This window comes from Ornithorhynchus anatinus, chromosome 17, assembly GCF_004115215.2.
Source record: "Ornithorhynchus anatinus isolate Pmale09 chromosome 17, mOrnAna1.pri.v4, whole genome shotgun sequence".
Taxonomy (NCBI): domain Eukaryota; kingdom Metazoa; phylum Chordata; class Mammalia; order Monotremata; family Ornithorhynchidae; genus Ornithorhynchus; species Ornithorhynchus anatinus.
In genome coordinates, this window is record NC_041744.1 from 29,120,348 (window position 1) to 29,141,295 (window position 20,948).

General features: G+C 38.4%; 1 protein-coding gene across 3 annotated transcripts in view; it reads right to left on the reverse strand.

The window, feature by feature from the left end:
• The window catches only part of LOC103170102, a 50,951-nt gene that overhangs the window by 15,652 nt on the left and 14,351 nt on the right, over positions 1-20,948 (reverse strand). For 2 of the 3 annotated variants that reach the window (XR_005661012.1, XM_029082760.2), the window contains one exon: positions 1,567-1,735. Coding sequence is in view for 1 of the 3 variants with exons in the window: in XM_029082760.2 (XP_028938593.1) it covers positions 1,567-1,735 (169 nt within the window). In the remaining 2 variants the exon portion in view is untranslated. Of the gene's footprint in view, positions 1-1,566; positions 1,736-5,681; positions 5,746-20,948 lie in introns of those variants that run through there. The other variant, XR_005661013.1, reaches the window with a different exon arrangement.

Below are 20,948 nucleotides of genomic sequence, written 5' to 3' on the forward strand. Positions count from 1 at the left end.
GGTAACTGAGGCCCAGAGAAGTGAAGTGACTTGCCCAAAGTCACACAGCTGACAAGCCGTGGATTGGGATTAGAACCCATGCCTTCTGACTCCCAAGCCCGGGCCCTTGCCACTGAGCCACACTGCTTAGCTCATAGTAAGCACTTAACACATACCACACACAAAGCTTGTGAAGTGAAGTTTTAAAGCATCAGTACACAGACAATACTTTTTTCAGTAGTGACAAAAATGAATTTGGAGCTGATAGAAATGATGTTGAAAAATGACTTAAAATTTGAGTGCATATTTTGTTTTGTGTGTATATACATCTTACATGTAATTTTCATTCATTAAAATTACATTTAGTCAGATACAAAGTAAGAGGCATATAAACATAGCACCCCATCTGTGCAGAGCATGATTTAAACTGCTCTGTAGAGTTTCAAAGAAAGAACAAGATGTGGTACTTGACTTTTAGAGGTTCTATTTCAAGGGCACTGATTTTACTCTCCAACATCAGTAATTTGCTGTCACAATTGTAAGGACATTCAGCAATGTACTTGTGTACTGGAAGTTGCTACTTGAAAAATAATTTCCCCATCATTCTTAGGGGGAAAATATTTAACAAGTAGAAGTGACTGGATGTTTTCCCTGAGTTTGCAACTGCAGAATTAAGACTTCAAGTATCCTTTCACTTTTTTAAAAAAAATTAGAGATTCTCAGAGAGACAAGAGATAAAATCTAAAAGGAATCAAGAACTGTTATTGTAGTTATTTCTCAAGGATACTTGCAAAGAGGAAGAGTGAAGTCACTGTGGACAGGGAACGTGTCTACCAACTGTATTATATTGTAGTCTCCCAAGCACTTAGTACAGTGCTCTGCACACAGTGAGCGCTCAGTAAATTTGATTGAAGTCCTTGATACATGAGGGAAGAGCAAGAAATAAATACTGGTGTGCAATGCAGCAGCCTGAAAGCAGGTGCCAAATTCTGAAGAATTCTCAAAGAGAAAAGCTACTAGACAAACTGGGCCTATTTTCAACTTCCAACTTTAATTTACCTAGCTCATAAGAGAAAGGTAAAACAACAGAGACTGTAATCCTCTCATGTTCATTTCTCCAATCGAAATGATGGTTTTGTTTTATGACTTTTTTTTGGTCTGTGCTTGAAGTTTCCAAGCAGTTCTATTACATTGACTCTCTCAAGTGCTTAGTACAGTGCTGTGCACACAGTAAGTGCTTAATGTATATCACTGATTTAAGATGGAGAAAATACGAAAGTTTTTTTTAAATTAGGAATCTAAAACTATATTAGTTTGGTTCCTAGAGTCGAGAAGGGAGAGTTTTCAGGATTCATTAACCTATCTGTTGTGAAGATGGGTGTCTCAGTTGTCAGCAGAATAATTTTACTATACTGCATGTTAAAAGAATTTAGGAATAATATTTAATTTACATATATATGCATATTTGTGTACATATATATGTTATAAGATATCTGTTCGAAATACACATAGCCTGGAGTTTTGAAGAAGCTATATCTAAATTTCCTCCTTACAGAGGTGCTAAATTTTGTTATGATATTAACTTACTTCTGAGAAGAAAGTCGAATGTGAGCATGATTCCATCTGACAGCTGTTCCTTATTAGAGATAGTTTTTATTTGGTCCATCAGTCCTTCCATGGTTAGAGGATTAAGGATTCTGAATCTACTGCCATTTAGTTCTGGTGTCCCTCCATAATATGTAATTGCCTGAGGGAACTGGGAAAAAAGGATAAAGACAAAAAATCAGTGAAGCATATGTGAGATGAAGGATCCATTAATTATCAATAGATTTATCAATGAGAATTTCATGACAATATGATTTGATTTTCCTAAATCCATTCAGGAAGGAATGAGACCTTACTGCATTTTCATATATATACAAAGGACATCATTAATAATAATAATGGTATTTGTAAGCACTTAGTATGTGCCAGGCAATGTACTAAGCCCTGGGGTGGATACAAGGAAATCAGGTTGGACAAAGTCCCTGTCCCACATGGGGCACACAGTCTTAATCCCCATTTTACAGATGAGGTAACTGAGGCACAGAGAATGGAAATGACTTGCCCAAGGTCACACAGCAGTCAGATGGCATTGCAGGAATTAGAACCCATGACCTTCTGACTCCCAGGTCCGTGCTCTATCCACTACTCCATGCAGCTTGACAATATCTACTCTCATTATCTGGTTATCTGGCAGTAGAACTTCAAGATTTCAGAGGGATTGTCTAGGTAGCACTACAGCACATGGTTAACATATATATGTACATATATATTCATTCATTCATATTTATTGAGTGCTTACTGTGTGCAGAATACTGTACTAAGCACTTGGAGTCTTCAATTTGGCAACAGATAGAGACAATCCCTGCCCAATAACTGGCTCACAGTCTAAAAGGGGGAGACACACAACAAAACAAAACAAAACAAAGCAAAACAAAACAAGTAGTCAGGCATCAATACCATCAGGATAAATAGAATTATAGATACATACACATCATTAATAGAGTAATTAATAAAATATACAAATATGCACAAGTGCTGAGAGGATGAGAAGGAGTTAGAGCCGAGGGAGGGAGTAGGGGAATGGGGAGGGGAAATACGGAGGGGAAATAGGGGGAATGCATATATATGTAAATTAAATATTATTCTAAATTCTGTTAACGTGAATCCCAGGGAGAAAACTAAAGAGAACCTAATGTGGGGGGAAACGGAAGACCTGTTGGCTTCTTGAGTGTAGGGATTGTGTCTCCCAGCAGTATTGTATTTTCCTGAGGGCTTAATAGAGTGCTCTGCACACACAATAAGCATTTAGCATGGCTGAATGGAAAGAACATGGGCTTGGGAATCAGAGTTCATGGGTTCTAATATTGGCTTTGCCACTTGTCAGCTGTGTGACTTTGGGCAAATCACTTAACTTCTCTGTACCTCAGTTACCTCATCTGTAAAATGGGGATTAAGACTGTGAGCCCCACATGGGACAACCGGATAACCTTGTATCTATCCCAACACTTAGAACAGTGCTTGCCACATAGTGAGTCCTTATCAAATACCATCATCCTCATTATTGTTGTTACTATTATTAATAATAGCAAATGCCACTGATTGATTGGTGGTGACTTTCTATTGCTCCACTGTGGGAAACTTTAGAGTAATTTCATAAGAGGCCAAGTGTAAACCAAAACTATCCAAAACTTCTGAATAGGCAGAAGGGGAAGAAGAGTGGAAGAGTGTTGTAGGTGACATTCCTTAGGTCTTTTCAGTCAAACCCACCTGCATGAATAGAACTGCATCAACAGGAGTGCCACCTTTGAAAAATGTCCTTCATTTTCAAAGATAGATATATAGAAAGCTATCCCAGGAATAGCTAAACTGTTGCTCATGATCTACAGGCTGATGTTCTTTACTTTCTCTGTGACTCCCATTCTTTTGCTTTATTAATTTTTTGCCATACCATGCTGCAATCTTTCACTTCTCCAGCCCTTTTAGCAGCAGTCGTATCCCCCCCAAGGCTCTTGGGCAATGATGAGTGCAGTATCTGGTTCTTCTACTCCCTATCCTTTTCCCCGCAGTCAGTGCTCACGGTTGCCCCTCGAGAATCTCTCCTTCCCTGCGACACCCTGATCTCTGCCACACATCTGATATCCCACTCTCCCTCCCCAACACACACTCTGTCTTTTTCACACACATGCCATCCATCTGTGTGCTGCTTCAGTTAAAATATTTTTTATTGAACTTTTACTCTTAGCCTTATCAAGTTTGCTTTATGACTTTGCTTTATGGCTGTGCTTTATGGCTCTTAAAGTCATGGGGCTCAGAATCCTAAATTCCTTAAATTTCCAGAAGTTCAGTGAAACTGAATGGCATTACCCTTTTTTAGTAGCATCTGCACATTGGCTTGTCAGATTAATAGAGTTTCAGCCTTCAGGAATCCAGCTCCCACTAAAATTTACCTTGGCGGTTGTTCAGCATTATGGATCATAAAAAGTAAGGGGAGTGAAACATTCAGTAATGCCATGAAACATTATAGGCTGTTAAGACAGAATGGGAGTGTTTGGCTCTTGGTGGGGAAGCAGACTCCCTTTGCCTCAAAAGACAATAAAGAGATTAGTGGTAGTGGTTTTCACTTTTGCTACCTTAAAATACTGAAATTCAGCAGCATAATAAACTAAATATAGTCTCTGCTAACACCTGAACAGACTGTTAGTTAAGAGAGGAGGATGGACCAGAGTCCTGAGAGAAGAGTGCCTAGACTTATAAAAAGCTGGATCAAGGGTAAGCTGGGGAGGTGGTCATAAATCTCTTAGAGAAACTGCCAAATGGCTAAAATCCAGTAGTTCATGCAGTTTATCTTAAAATGAATATTATTTTTCATAACTTTATTAACTAATTTAAAATTTTTAAGTTCTGATTTTGAAATGAAAACAGAAGAATTTTGGAGACATTCATAAAAGTATGGACAAAATATCAGCTATAGTATACAAGAAGTCTGGTGGCAAAAGATATATATATGAAGGTTGAAAATTGGAAGTGGGAGAAAAGGCAGAAAATGCAGTTTATTTTCAATCTTTATCTCAAAACAAACCAACAAACAGATACTGCTAAGAGAGGAAGCTACAATACAAAGGTGGAAACATATCATAAATGATTATCTCATGCTTTCATGCCCTACTTCAATATTAGGAAATTGTTCTAGTTTTATAAGAGAAATATGTACTCCCTTGATGCTCTTCTGCAACATCCTTTAACCATGAGACCCAGCAATACATGTTCCAACCCTATGTCCCTACATCTACAAAAGTACTATCAGACAAATAAAATCAGAAAAAAGTAAAAAATCAGAGCTGGTCATAAATTTACTTGTGCTTATCTACTGTATTTTATGCAAGGAAAGTCAATCTTACTTGGATCAGTGTTAATGTGAGTTGAATGATGATGCTTTGTTTGCGTAGAGATGAAGGTCAGGAGAATATATTTGAATAAAACTGAGGAGACCTAAATTCTTGGGCAAAGAGGTAAAAGCTTTCACACCAAAACTTACAGAACACCTAATTATCCTGCTCAGTAAAGCCTGATATAATAATGTAAGCATTTTCTTGAAAAATATGCATAATATCAGACTACTTTATGTGCCCCTGACTCCAATGGGAATTGGGAAGCTATGTTTTTGAGATCTATGTGACATTAATCTTTAGTAAAACACCACGCCTAACCATTATTTCCTGCCCTCCAGAACATAACGCAGGTTACCACTAGACAATCTCTTTTCAAAATTTCCCCAAATTTCCAGGTTTTCTCATGATGAGTTTTATTATCCTTTTTTTATGCTTAACTCATATTTTATGAAAAAAGGGAGTATTAATTAGGCAATGGCCTTATATAATTCTTCCTTTATATTCTCTCCAGGCTTTATCATAAATGAGAAATGAAAAGTTGCTGAGTGGTAAGATGTTTGAGATAGAAATCTTCATTTGGAAAGATGGACACTGAGTTCCGCTGGCTGCTACAGGGACTATTCTGATATGAAAGGTAACTTACTGTCCTTAGAGGAGCATTAGGCTAAAACTGGTGGAATAGGTCACACATTAATGTGATTCATTTAAAGATCAGAATGCTCACTGCACAGATGTTTTTGATCAAATCCCAGACAAGAGATTGCTCACCATTTTTCTGTTCGAGGGAAGGTTGTCAACTCATGATCACTTTAGACAGATAAAAGAGCTGAGCAGAAAAAATAGCACAAAATAAGAGACATCAAATGTCAGCAAAGTCAAGAAAAATAAAGGATGACTAATAGTACAATTTCTGGCATGTTAAATGTTTTCAGCTAAGCAAATCCTGGTAGCCAGTGTTTTTTGAAAACTATTTTGGTTTTGTATATTTTAATACATACTCACCCAGACTGTGTTAAAATGAAGCTACAGGACAAAACTTTAATTAGCGCTCAACAATCTTTTAATAACTTTTGAAATTCTCCTTCAAGCAAACTGCATTTTCTATATCAACATGGAAGCCAGGAATAGTAGAGAGAAACAAGATTCAATAAATGCCAGACCCCTCCAAGCTAAAAGCCATGACAACAAGAGCAATCTTCCCAGGAATGCATCAAGTAATGTAGCTACTTAATTTGATAAATTGACATAGCTAATTAACCTTGAGATAAGTAGAAAAAAATGCGAGTTGGGATGTAAGAAGAATAAGAAAGAACTGATGAATAGAACGGTTAATATAGAAACAGATAATTAAAATTAACAGGCAATGCTTATTTGAGGGTAAAAATGTAGAAAATTTGTCACTCTATTTGTGATTAACCTTTAAATAAATCCTAAACAATTTTAAAATATGAAAGGTGAGGAAGTTTGAAGAAACTTTCTCTCTACACACTCTAGTCCCTTTCTTCAAATTGTCAGTTTTATAATACATTTGGAGCAAGATAATGAATCTTAACTAATGAGTCTCAATGCTCATTTATTAAGAGCATTATTATTATTTAGAGCCCAGAAGGTGTTGTTTGTGAAGGAGTCGCCCATCAGGAAAGACAGATGAGTCTTGGGGCTGGGATTTCTGTTCTGAGATTTCAGTACTGAAGAAACTACCCTTAGGAATTGGGGAAATTGGTAGTGACTTGTGCAGGATTACCTACACTCTCTTGGTCCTGCCAGATCTATTCTCCCCAACGCTATCATGTGCACCTGCAGTATCACTGCTGTAACAAGAAAATAAATTACCATCAGCAGCATTTATTGTGCACACACTGTTGTCAGAGCACTGTACTAGTCACTTGGGAATATGCAGCAGAAGTAAAAGATATAGCCCTTGTTCACAAGGAGCTTACAGTCTAATGAACGAGTGAAAAAAAATGCCAAGCATAAAATAGTCAAGAATGAAAATGTGGGCTAAAAATGACCCAGAAAAGTAAACTAATAAGCACATACTGAATGAGCAGATATATAAATGGGTGGTCACTGAAAACTGATCTTTCTGATCAGGAAAGCAGGACTTGGTGTGAAATATTTTTGGGAGATGACCTTTTTAGAAAGGGTTTCAAGATGGGGAGGTGTGTGGTTTGGCAGATTTGACAGGGGATGGAATACAATATAGGAGGAAGTTGTGAGTAGTGGGTCAAAAATGGGAGTACTGTGAATAGATACACAGTTTAAAAGTTGGGATGTAAAATTAGCTCTGAAATAGTAAGAAAGTAACCTCAAGCGAGGTAGGATAAAGGAGTGGATAGATCAAAGCAGGACACCTGTTTAAGAATAGTTGATTAGAAAAGCCACAATAATTCAGGCTATTGCAAAGAAAATCATTAAGAAGTAACTCCCCAATTCTATCAGTGTGAAAGAAGTGTATGTATTATCAGAGGAAGCATAATTCTGAATTTCTCTATGGGCTTTCACTTCAGTTGTCTTTTCTTTAATGATCTAACTCCTGTCCTCTACTAAAGAGATTCATTGTTCCTTTTAAGCTACTATAAATCATTTCAGTAATACCATGGTAAATCAAAATGTGTATATTTGTTTTAAACCTGAAAAAAGAGGTTAAAATCATCCTGCACCTTGGTAATAAAACTTAGGTCGAGATATCTTCTGTCCTTTCTTAGTTGTATTTGAAAATAGTATGCTCTATCTTTCAAACAAGTGCCATTTCCCAGAGAATATGACTTTAGGCAACAGTAATATATGCAACTAATCATCATCACTCACTAATTCTATGCAGAACCCACTAAATCTTTTCAACTATTAGTGTCATGTCAAATATCAATTTTATGCTTTCCAAAAATTCATGGAACAGTCAGGTTTGAGAATTTGTCCTAAAACTTTGTTAAAAATAGTATTTGTCATGAATAGGAACTGTGTATATTAGATTGATGAGCTACTCTCTTAAAATGTCTGAGGAGTCAGATCAGGGTCATAATTGACTGGCAATTATTTGGTTCTTATGAAAAATTGTGATGCCAGGTAACTTTTTAAGATAAATTGCACTCTTCTCATCTTCAAAACCCTACCAAAGTCATATCTGCTTCAGGAAACCTTTTCTCATTAACCTTTAACCTCCCCACCCATTTTCCCTTCTGTGTCACCTAGGCATTCATACCTCTCTGCCTTTTGATACTCACCCCACCCCATCCTCAAAGCACTTATATTCATATTTTTTACTCTGTTGCTGCCCCTATCTATAATTTATTGTCATCATTGTGACTAGAATTTAAGCACCTTATGGACAGCGATGTGCCACCAATTGCATTCTTACTCTTCCAAGCATGTAACACAGTGTTGTACACAAAGTACTCATGAAATAAGTACCACTGACTGATTGATAGAATGGGAAGGTGTGATTTTTAGAGGATGATTTTTCAAATACACCCAAATGCAGGATGTCAGAAAGATCTCCAAGTCACTACTGACTCCCCTTTCAAATCATTGATTCAACAACAGGACCAGAAGTGCCACCAAGAAACTTCTTGAAAACGGACAACCCTATATCTGGGACAACTTTAAGGTACACCAGAACATTTCCCATTATTAACATCCAGTTTATTGTAGTCTCAGGAAGTTGTTTTGGGCAGGTTCACAATAGGTCAGAAAATCTTGGAGTCTGTGGTTGGAATATCCCTAGGATTACCTTCGGGCAACCAGAACATCTTTGGAAACTCTGGGTGAGAGGGGAGAGGAACAGGAAGAGTCAATTCCATCCCACTAGGATAACAGCACTGCAGAAATATCACATATTTTATTCAATTCCCAGAAGTAGTCCTTGGTTCTTCTGAAATTGCTACAGGACTTGGGGCGTATGAGGTAGGTGGTTTATAGAACCCAGTACATGATAACGTTGCTTTGCCCCAGTAGCTTCAAGCAGCAGGAGAGGTTCGGCAAGCCAGTTCCCTGCTTCTCTTCTAGGCAATAAGAGGCCTCTCTCTTCAATATAAACTCTGGCTTAACACTGCTTGATATGAATGGTGTTCTAGCTCTGGTTTGTAGAGAACAGGTCAGCAGCACAAAACTGAAGAACTTGATGGTGAAATATGTCGCTGCTCTGTGAAAAGCTCTACCCTGCTCATCACACATACCACTCCATATTTCTTTTCTCGAAAAGACTTCACCTAAACCTCACCTTACCTCAGCTAATCTGAAGTCTTTGTGAAAGAAAAGGTGATAATTAGAAGGATCATAAAAAGAATGCATCAGTCCCTTTTGATGAGCTTTCTGTAGGTTAAACATGCAAATAGCTAGATACAAATCCTGGAGGGAAAATAGACAAACAATAAAAATTCCAAAAGTTTAGCTCCTTTCCATTGATGCTCTCCATTGCATCCTATTTTGCTGACAAGGATTTCTTCTTTCTCAGAACTGTCACCAGAAATTTATTGTTTTTAATAGAATACTGAGGAGCAGTATTGCCTAGTGGAAAAAGCATGGACCTGGAAGTCAGAGGACCTGGGTTCTAATCCCAGCTCCATCATTTGCCTATTTTGTGACCTTGGCAAGTCACTTAACTTTTCTGTGCCTCAGTTTCCTCATCTGTAAAATGAGGATTAAGGTTGTAATCCTTAATGACATGGACTGTGTCCAACCTGATTATCTACCCCAGCTCTTAGCACTGTTCCTGTCACATAGTAAGTGCTTAATAAGTACCATTTAAAAACTAAAACTAAACCACAGTCCCAAAAGAGTTAAAAGTGCCTTATTTTGTTTTTGAACTGGGAAACAGTTTCATTCTCTTGTTTCCAATTGATTTTTCTTGTCCTAGCCTGTCTTCCTTCACTGAAACCTTCAGGCAGCAAAAGAAATCCTGCTAAGATTATTTAATTTCCCAAAGCAGCCTCAGGGCAGTCAGGACACAAAGGAATGGATGGAAACTATGAAAAGTACAAAACTCTCATAGGAAATAAATGGGTTAAACAAAGCTCCCCTCCCACATCACATCACTTTTTGAAAACACAGAAAGAACAAAACCTACACAATTTTCATTTCTCCCCTGCCTTCTGAGACTTTTGTTCTGATCAAGAAAAAGAGGGGGCATGTTCCTTCGAAGTAGCCAGAACATGCCCTTTACTACCCTCAAATTCTCTCCTGAAAACCTATCTTCTCTGGGAGATATTCTACAACAAGTCCCTACATCCCTGTTTATGCTATCCAGTAAGTCAACCATAGCAGTTTAATGTATATTGGTTTATTTATTCATTACATTCAGGCTTTTTTTTTTGTTTCTCATTTTTTCTGTTTTCAGTTTTCATTGTTACATAGTTCTTCCTTTGCTCCCTGTACATATCTTGTTTGCACACCTCTCCTATTAGATTGTAAGTTACTTCACTCATTCAATCAATCGTATTTACTGAGTTACTTGAAGTTAGGACCATATCTGTTACTTTTACGTATGATCCCAACTGTTGAGAATGGTGCTATGCAGCCAATAAGTACTAATGACGGAATTAACATAAGGTGACAGAAAAATCAATCAAGCAATGATATTTACTGAGTGCTTACCATGTACAGAGCACTGTACTAAGCGCTTGGGAGAGTGCAGTACCACAGCATTGGTAGAAAGGTTTCCTGTCCACAAGGAGTTTATAGGATAGGTGGAGAAACAGACATTATTATAAATAAATTATGGATATGTACATAAGTGCTGTGGCTGAGGGTGGGGTGACTATCAAGTGCTTAAAGGATTAAAATCCAAGTATATACACAGATAGTTATGAAATACGTTTTCCCCAGTAGTTTACTGAGTGCACAGCACTATACTAAGCACACAATAGAGTTCTTACAGTCTAGTGGGGGAAAGATGCGGACTTGAATAAATATTATTTATTTTTATTACATGTATTAAGTACTTACTACATGTCAAAGCACTTTCCTAAGCTCTGGGGTAGATGATATTTAGTCAGGTTGGTCACAATCCCTGTCCCACCTACAGCTCAGTCTAAGTAGGAGGGAAAACAGTCATTGAATCCTCATATTACAGATGAGGAGATTGAGACACAGAAATGAAATGACTTGTATATGGTTTCAAAGCAGGGAACTGGCAGCAGGATTAGAAACCAGGTCATCCGACATGCAGCTTCTCTGAGAAGCGTGCAATTTATCTGCACATAGTGGGAACAGAGGGGAAAAATATGACCAAGTCAATGAATAATTGGAAAATGTAAACTGCTGTTACGATGACACATCCGGTTTGGGGGAGAGGGAGTTAATCCTGAAATGCCTCTTGGAGTAGGTGTTTTCTCAAGAAGCTTTGAAACTGGGAGGCAATGAAATACTGAATTGGCAAATAAATGGTCAGGTCAACGTTATAAATTGGAATGAAACACTTTGTTCACCTCTGGAAGTATTCTTTCAGTAGGGATGATGCTAAGGAAAGAGCAATTACTATCATCTTTATGAGTTTTATTCCTCCCTTCAACTCTATTGCAGGTTTGTTACGGCTTTGAGGCTCTCTAACAGCTGGATTTCCCACAGTTAGTTCCCTTTCTCTCATGCTAGCCTTTAGCATATGTTCCCTGCTCCTCCCAAACCAATCTCCTGCCCATCCTTGAACTTGTCTCACCAACCCTCCAAAGAATTGTTAATGCCATTCCCCCATTCCCCTTCATCTGAAATTTCCTCAGTGCTCCTCTTTGCCAAGACACCTCCCTCTTTTATAGTTTTTTTTTTAACTCCATCTTCTCTTCTCTTCTCTTTGAAGACATTCTTAATTAATCTCCTGGTTATGCCGTCCCTACAGTTACCCCAACTAATACCACATTGCCTAACATAAATATCATATATGCAATTATTTTAGTCCTCTGTAACTGGTATTTCTATCTACAATTTTCCTTCTTCACTAATTCTACAATCTCATTCTTTTGTTTGCGTCTCACTGAGGTTAGGGAGCATTGTCTGTAAATTCCTTGTAAATTGCTGCACCTAATAAACCCTTAATAAACACTGGTAATGGTAAAGGAGGAAAGCTATGATAGCTATAACCCATGTTATATGAAAACTGGCAGCTTGGAGTCCCAGTTTCAAATGGAATAAAATATTAAAGCCAAGTACTGCATTTAATGAAATAAATATTGAGGTGGAATGTCACATGAAAGTGACCATTTCCAAATACAAGAAACTTTCACTAAAATAGCTAACAGAAGTAAAATATCTAATCCTGGCTCTGCCACTTAATAATAATAATAATGATAGTATTGGTTAAGCGCTTACTATGTGCCAGGCACTGTACTAAGCACTGGGGTGGATACAAAATTGATTTGGACACAGTCCCTGTCCCACATGGGGTTCACAGTCTCAATCCTTATTTTACAGAGAGAAGTGAAATGACTTGTCCAAGGTCACACAACAGACAAGTGGCAGAGTCGGTATTAGAACCCATGAGCTTCTGATTCTCAGGCCCAAGCTCTATCAACCACACCATTGTACCTTTCTTGTCTGCTGTGTGTCCTCAGAGACATCACTTAACTTCTCTGAGCCTCAATTACTTCGTTTGTAAAATGAGAATTAAGACTGTGAGTCCATGTGATACAGTAAATTGGTGAGTACTGAAGTGATTATTAGGTCTGGACTCGAGTTCACATGTCTAAGAGACAGGCAAAGACTTTGGGAAATTACAGGAGTGGTAAAAGATGGCAATCCCTTCAAAAAGAAATTCTTACACTCTTACATGGCTTAGAGATTCTCAGTGGACAGTGACAGTAAACTTTCCCAGCATTCAAATAGTAGAAGTGATAAGAAAACCAAAACCAAGATGGAAATTAGAATGGGGATGTTTTGTTCCTTTAATTTATATTCAAACCACTGCTGTTCTCAAATATATAGTAGTCTACTACTTCAGTACAGCAGTGGGCTTCTTCAGGATGTTTTAAACAATAAGAAAAGTGCAGAGGACTGACAAAGCCAGGAAGGCCTTCATTTGAAATACATATAGACTATGAAATGAAATGGATAATTGATTTGAAATGAGAAAGTTAATGTGGTTAGCATTGTGCTCATCAGTCCTTTCACTATGGCGCCGAGGCACAAATTTCTTTCTATACTGGGGCAGAATTTCCATACTGGGGCATGTACTGGATTTTAAAGTAAGTCATGCAGTAAGAGCAAAGTCATGCCACACTGAGAAACACTGTGACCTGAGCAGTGGCCTCAGAGTCAGAGGACCTGGGTTCTAATCTCAACTTTTCTGCCATGTGACCTTGCGTAAGTCACAACTTTGCCTCAATTTCCTCATCTGCAAAATGGAGATTAAGACTAGGAGCCCCATGTTGGACAGGAACTTTGTCCAGCCTAATTATCTTGCATCTACCACAGTGCTTAGTAAAGTGCTTGGCACTTAGTAAGTGCTTAACAAACACCACAATTATTATTATTATTATTAGTAGTAGTAGCGGCACATCACATGCTGTACCTTAAAAAAATAAACCCCACACTATATGGGGCTGGGCTACTGGGATGTTCCCTTGTAGTACCAGTTAGGCACGAATGAAAATAGGATGGCAGAAGCATTATTCACCATCTTTGGTGATAATGTAAAAATAATAGATATTGGGACTCAGGTCCTACTTAAAAATTCCCTATTAATACCTCCTTTTGCTCCTCTCCATCCCCTCCACAGTAGCTCATTCCTCTGGCATTGACTGCACTGCTCTGAGACTATATTATAAACTAATCAAAATCCTTAACTAATATCTTGGGGGTTGCCTGCATGTCACTGCCAAAATTAAATTACAACAGTAAATCCCAAACACATGCATGTTTGATTGTTGTAAAATCTCTGGCATCCATGCCTATATTTCCCCTGTCTCAACTTTGCAGGACTAGATATTTAGGACATATGCCAAATGGCAGGTTGCCCTAATGTTCATGTGGTTCACCACTCAAGTCATGTAAGGATACCCCGAAGTCTATTCATCAAGTACATTTGATTGAGTAAACTCTGGCAATCTTGGGTGATGACAGAGAGTTGAAGAATGACAACATTGGGTCGGCTTCTGCTAAGGTAAAACAGCCCTCGGATCCTAGAAATCACAAATGCATCATCTGCCTAAAGATACTCTTTGTTAATGCTTACTGTATTAGTTAAGTGCTTACTATGGGCCAGGCACTGTACTAAGCTCTAGGGTAGATAGAGTCTCAATTCCCATTTTTCGGATGAGATAAGTGAGGCACAGAGGAGTGAAATGACTTCCCCAAGGTCACAGCAGAAAAATGGCAGAGCCAGAATTAGAGCCCATGACCTTTTGACTCCCTGCTTTATCCACTACATAATGAGGACAGATTGTACGTATGCATAGACAACAACTGGGCTCACTCTTCCACTGCCAAACCCAAAATCAATCATCGGTAGTCTACTAGCGTTACCAGTGGACAGGAAGTCTATAGCTTTTAATGGGTGATTTCTGAGACTGTGAAACTTGGGTCCCGTCAAAGCACAAAATGCTATCTCATCTAAGTCACGTAGTGTCTGCTGAAATTTGGGACTTAGCCAGGTGGAGGCAGCAGTATTTTATTTGCTACAGCTCCTTGTCTTAAATTTTTAAAATGCAAAGATGCTGCATGGAGGCCTTTCAGCTACTAGTGGTGAATGCCCCTTTCTTAACTTGGCAATCTTCATTGTCATGATCACTTTAGACTTAAGAAATTAGTAATAAGAATACAAATATATGAGAATTGACCCTTGAGGATATACATGCAGATTCTGTTCAAGGAGTGTTTAGACTCCAAGTATAGGGATGCCAGCAATAAATTATCTCATCAGGAGCAAAGTAGGGGGCAAGACGAGCTAGTCATGGAACAGTGCTTGACACATAGTAAGCACTAAACAGATACCATTATTATTAACATTATTCTAAGGTTAACATTAGGTGCAATTGGTTAACAGTCTGAAAAGCTACAGGAATTGGGCAATAAACCATTGTTGGAAAGAATTTGACTGAGAAATGTCAGTTTCACCATCTGTAGAACTTGGGGGATGATTGGACTAGACCTCATGAAAGCTTTGGAGTGCCTGAAACGATGCTTGTAGCTTGTAGTATGCTCTGAACTTCTCGGAGCTAAATAGTCTACAAATATTTCCTGAATTTCTCTGGAAGAACAATTTTATAGAAAATCTCAAAATATAGTGCTCAACAACCCTTAAATAGCTCCCCGGTGTGCAACTCCTATAAAGTGACAAAAATCTTCACATCCTCCCTTAGGATGAGAGAAGAGATAGTTGAATTACTTTGCATTGTAAAATTCAATAAGGATTGAAATAGACCCATATAATTCACAGGGCTATCAAAGAATCAATTCTCCTCTAATATGTGTTTCCATTATGGTTTCTGATGCTATTGAAAATGCTACTGAGAAACTAGAGAATGTTCTTCCCACAATATGCATCTGACTGCATAACAGGGCCAGAAGAAATGAATGTTGTTGTTTTTCCCCTATGCAATGCATTGATCAAGCCCTCAGTACTATACTGCAAGTTTACTGTAGTGCAAGTGTCTTCAGAACATATCACCTCCATTAAAGAATTAACTGACTTAAGGAAGAAACTCAACTGCAATTTGTAAAGTTATAGCAATAAACACCTCAGAGATTATTATTTATTGACAGCCACAATTATTATTTATTAACAGTCCAAAAGGCACAAAATAAATTAGCTAGATTTTTCCTCTCCACACCAAGGAGGAATGCCATGTCCTGAAGGTTTATAACACCCAAGTATCGAGGGGACAACTACATGGGCTTTTCTTCAATGCATAAGGACATCAGGGACTGGATTGGGTGTGGCTGCTAGTATAGCAGTGGAGGAGACTCTAGCCTAGTAAGGACAACATTATTGGAGAAGCAGCATGGCTCAGTGGAAAGAGCACGGGCTTTGGAGTCAGGGCTCATGAGTTCGAATCCCAGCTCTGCCACTTGTCGGCTGTGTGACTGTGGGCAAGTCACTTAACTTCTCTGTGCCTCAGTTTCCTCATCTGTAAAATGGGGATGAAGACTGTGAGCCCCACGTGGGACAACCTGATTCCCCTATGTCTACCCCAGTGCTTAGAACAGTGCTCGGCACATAGTAAGCGCTTAACAAATACCAACATTATTATTATCTAGCCTAGACATTGTGCATGAGGATAACCCCTATTGTTAGGGTTGTTGGTGGAAACGGAGAAGACGTATCCATCTGAGTCAGGTATAGCTTTCCCGACAGACAATCTCTGTTTGTCTGCAGCAGTGGGAAATGCAGTCATGAGAAATGCTGAATAATGGGTCAATCATGAGGTTAGGGTTGCCCCAATTTCCCTGCATTTCCAGGCAGGTAAAGAACTAATTCCCTCCAGAATTTCCTCTAGTCTCATGTTGGGTAAGAGCCAAGAGTTCAGGTTCGGTCTAGATGTGGTTCAGCAATCTGGTTTAGTCTGGGAACTCTGCAAATTCCCTGACCAGCTCTAGAGTAGATTTGAACTGCCAGATTGATCCCTGAGTGGAAGGTGAACTTCACTTGTTTGCCTTTAAGTTCTTCCTAGTTATAAATGGAAAGAATTGGAGCAAATAAATTTACATCGTGGAGTGATTTTAGCTAATCTTTTAAATCGACTAAGGTGCGCTATTGTTTGAGGACAAAGTAATTGCTTCAAATCCTGTTTTGTTTTCTTTTGGCTATAAAAGGATTATTCAATTTACATTACAGTTTAAATAGTGCACACCCAAAGAAAATGAAAAGCAATGGAAAATGCCTATCATCTTATGAAACATTTAAAATCAATCATTGTGGATCCTAGGTTTGATTGAATTTACATTGAATTATCTTTGAGAATTTTAGTTTTGCTTTAAAATATTCAAAACTGACTAAAGGAATTCAATCTGAACTTAACCCAATATTTATAATAATTATGGCATTTCAATTCTTTTTTTTCTTTTTATGGGTTAAAATAAGAGTCTGAATTAGTGAATGTCAAAGTAGAGTTTCTGCTGCCAATTGTAAAGATATCAGATAGTTAAGGCAACCTTTTTCACTTTCATCAGGAGTTCAACTGCAGTACATGCATTTTGATCATTTTTTATAAAAAAACAAGATCAGAAGTGCTGCCTCATAAAATATTCATCATTGTCTTCCACCCTTCTCTACTACTTCATGTTCCCTGAATGAAGGTACTTTCACAAACTCACTTAACCTCTAAACTGAAAAGATTTCTTTACTACAAAGACCCATCCGCATATCAATGCCAGCTAAGATAGGTGATCACTTTAGATTGATCCATGGCAATATTTCCTCATCAATCAACAGAGAAACATAGTATAACAATCAACACAAGTTGCTTTACATACACTGTTTCTTCTCTTCCACTGAGTCACTGAAGTAGTAGCAGCAGCAGAATTACCACTATCCCTCCCTAGTCAGCATGGGTAGGTACTGCTGAAGAGAAAGCTCTCTGGTCAGAGGCAAAAGGAAAGGGCTTTGTAATGATTTCCTCAGGTGTTGAACCTGCTCTGGGCACAGGCTCCTACTTCCTGCAAGTGACTTAATGGAAAGACCACGGGCCTGTGAGTCAAAGGACCTGGGGGTCTAATCCCAGCTCTGCAATTTACAGAGAAGTCACTTCACTTCTCTGTGCCACAGTTCCCTCATCTACAAAATGGGGATTCAATACCTGTTCTCCCTCCTATTGGACTGTGACCCCAATGTGGGTCCTGATTATATCTACCCTATTGCTTAGGACAGTGCATGGCACATAGTAACTGCTTAACAATTATTATTATTGTCATTATTATTGATATTATAATAATTTCTACCTACTTTAAACAAACTACACTGATCAAACAAATCACTGAAAGTTGTCTGATTCATTTTCCTGGAAAAATATTATATAAAATACCTCAAATTCTTTGACATTGAAATCCAAACTATGCAATACTATCTAATTTATATAGGTGAGATATAAATTTGATTGTTTGCTTTATCTTATTTGAAATATCTTAAAAACCTCATACCATGTGCTTTCATATAAAATATAATAAATGAAAAAATCACATTAATCTCGGCAACAGACTGCAAGATCATAGTACGCTCTGGCAGAATATGTTCCAGATTCAGTACTCTGACAATGTGAACTCCTGAACTAGAGGAAATGAAATTTCTAGGCAAATCAGAGGAAGAATATACTAGAACAAATATAAGTATCTGTGTTTATACTATCTCCTACTGTTGTTTATTTACTTTTCGATTTAAGATTTGAATTAGCCCTGGAGTGCCTGTCACTTCCATTAAAAAATACTAATGGTTCTGTTAACAGCAAATACCAAACTTAATTTCAATGTATTGTAGTGGTGAAATGAAAATCTAAACACAAATTACTCCAGAAAATTTGATAGAATCATAGAATGTTTGTCCACCATTCTCTCTTTTCTATGCTGGCCGGCCCACACAGACATAAATATGCACAAACAGCAAAGCAGAGTAAAGCAAACATATGAAGAAGAGGCCCTGTCACCCCTTTAATAGGGTGGTGTAGATCTTTAGTATTATGATAATTTCTAAAAAATGAAAAATCAGACAAGTGATGAAAATGAAAGAGTTCTTTTAGTTCCAACTGAAGAAGTTTGAAGGAAGAAAACAGGCAAGAAACAAGAAACAATGTGGGCAGTGGACTGTAGTTCTCCTCCCTCATGGACTGCCATGTCCATTTCTTGCTCAATTTCAGACTTTAATTCAGTTCTGAAATCCCCAGTGGCTCCACCTTCTCTATCCTTGTGGCCCTGATGAACTTGCCAACCTTTTCAATGACGAAACCACCAGGACTGAGCTCCCCACATCTCCCACCCCGTCAACTTCTTCCCACCCTCATATCCACTCCTTAATCCTTCTTGGCTGTGTATCAAGAAATTTCCCACCAGCTTTCAAAATCTACCTCTTCTACCTGACCCACAGGACTAAATTCTCTTCTCAGTTAGTACTCACTCCCCGGAGGAACTCATCCACTCCCACCCCTATGCTGATGATTTCCAAATATATTTCTCCTTCTCTGCAATTTCACATTTTCTCCTGCTTCTAGGACATCTCTGTGTGATTGTTTCACTGGAACCTCAAAATCAATGTGTCTCCAACTGAATTCTTCATCTTCCTTCTCAAATTCTCACTTCCATCAAACTTTCCCAACACAGTTGACAAGACCCTTATCCTCCTTGGCTCTCAAACTGGTAATCTTGACATTATCCTTGACTCCTCTCTCTTTCAACACTCATATTCAATTTATCACCAGATTCTGATGTTTATTCCTCCATAACATTTCCAGGCCTGTCCCTTACCCCCCTTACAAATAGTCACCATACTTCTAAATATTCACCATGCTTCTAAATCTTGGCTTGACTACTGCATCAGCCTCTTTGCTCATCTTTCTGATTCCATTCTCTCCCTTCTTCATTCAGTACTTCATTCTGCTAGCCAGATCATTTTTTAAAATGATGCTGTGCACACATTTCCCCTCTCCTCAAAAACCTCTAATGGGTGCTCATTTTCTGCACATTAAACAGAAACTCCTGACCATCTGCTAAAAGATATGTAATGAGGTCTCTCTCCCTCCTACTTATATACTCTCTTTTCCAACTATACCCCAGCTCACACTTTTCATTCCTTTCAAGCTCACTTACTTCGCCTCATTTCATTCTTTCTACCCATCTTCCCCCTGCCTTGAATTCTCTTCCATTTCATATCTGACAGACCTCAGCTCACACCATCTTCAAGGCCCTTGTGATAACACCTCCAGGAGGCTTTTCCAAATTGCTTTCTAATCTCTCCACCTTATATCTCCCTAAGTGCCAGTTAAGCATCCGGGGAGATATACAACTCCTGTATCAATTATGTACATATCTTAAACTCCAAACTTTAATGGCTTAAACTTAAGCCATTTCTAATTCTTACTGTATTCCCTTAAGTGCTGCAGGCAATTGATTGGTAGATAGGGAGAATTTGGTAAACTGCACAGATGGAAGCTGAAAAGAACACAGAGATATTGCCAATGCCATAAAGAAATCTCTGATTACCTTCCTCTGTAAGTGAAGGTTAGGCATTGGTCAAGCCTGAATAGAATGACAGAATTATATAAATGTAAGGAATCCTTGAAGATCATCTGGTTCAACCCTCATGCTGCTTCATGCCTGCAAGACAACTGGTTTCCCCTCCTGCCCTGCCCCATACAAAACTAGCTCTGAACACTAAATAAGAACTGGTGGGGATTTTTCTGAGTAGGCGAGGGAACATTTGGTGGGGGTCTGAACAAGGTTTACTAAGAGTCTCCCTGACCAAGCCCTGATGTTGTATAACTGCTAATTTACCTACTGCTCTTATGTGTTCTTATTGCCAGTGGATCACAGTTATATAAATTAATTTTATTGAGGGCTTTAGGGCTTTAAGCAATTTGCAGGCCAGGTGTATTTATAGCTAAAGGTATAGATAAGTTTTCCTCTTATCACCACTATTTCCTTTCTTCCCATTTATAGGCATGTAGCCATTCTTTTGCTTCTATCACTCACCTTTCCACAGTTCTTTTCCCCGTTACCTTGGTTTACTTCTAAGTTCTCTTATTTTTGTCATATTTTCACCCCTACTGGGCTCTTGCTTTTGTCCTTTTTTAAGTCTCAGCTGCATCCCTCAAAACTCTACTCACTAACCTCAGCTCACATTTGTCGGTCTTTCAGCCCCATCACTATCTCATCACTCATGATATTTCATTTTTCAGATTCTTCCTTTACTCCAGTTTCGCATTTCTGGCTCTGAACTCATTGTCTTTCATCGCTTGAATCTGAGAACTTCCAGTATTGTCATCTCCATCTCTCTCAGTTTTAATAGACTGGAGTGATAGCTCTAGTTTGCAACAACGGTTGCCTAGCAATCCACTTCTCAACTTCCCTGTGCTGCTGAGCAGTCAGTGCAAGGATTTAAAGATAACACACCAGAGAAGAAGAGAA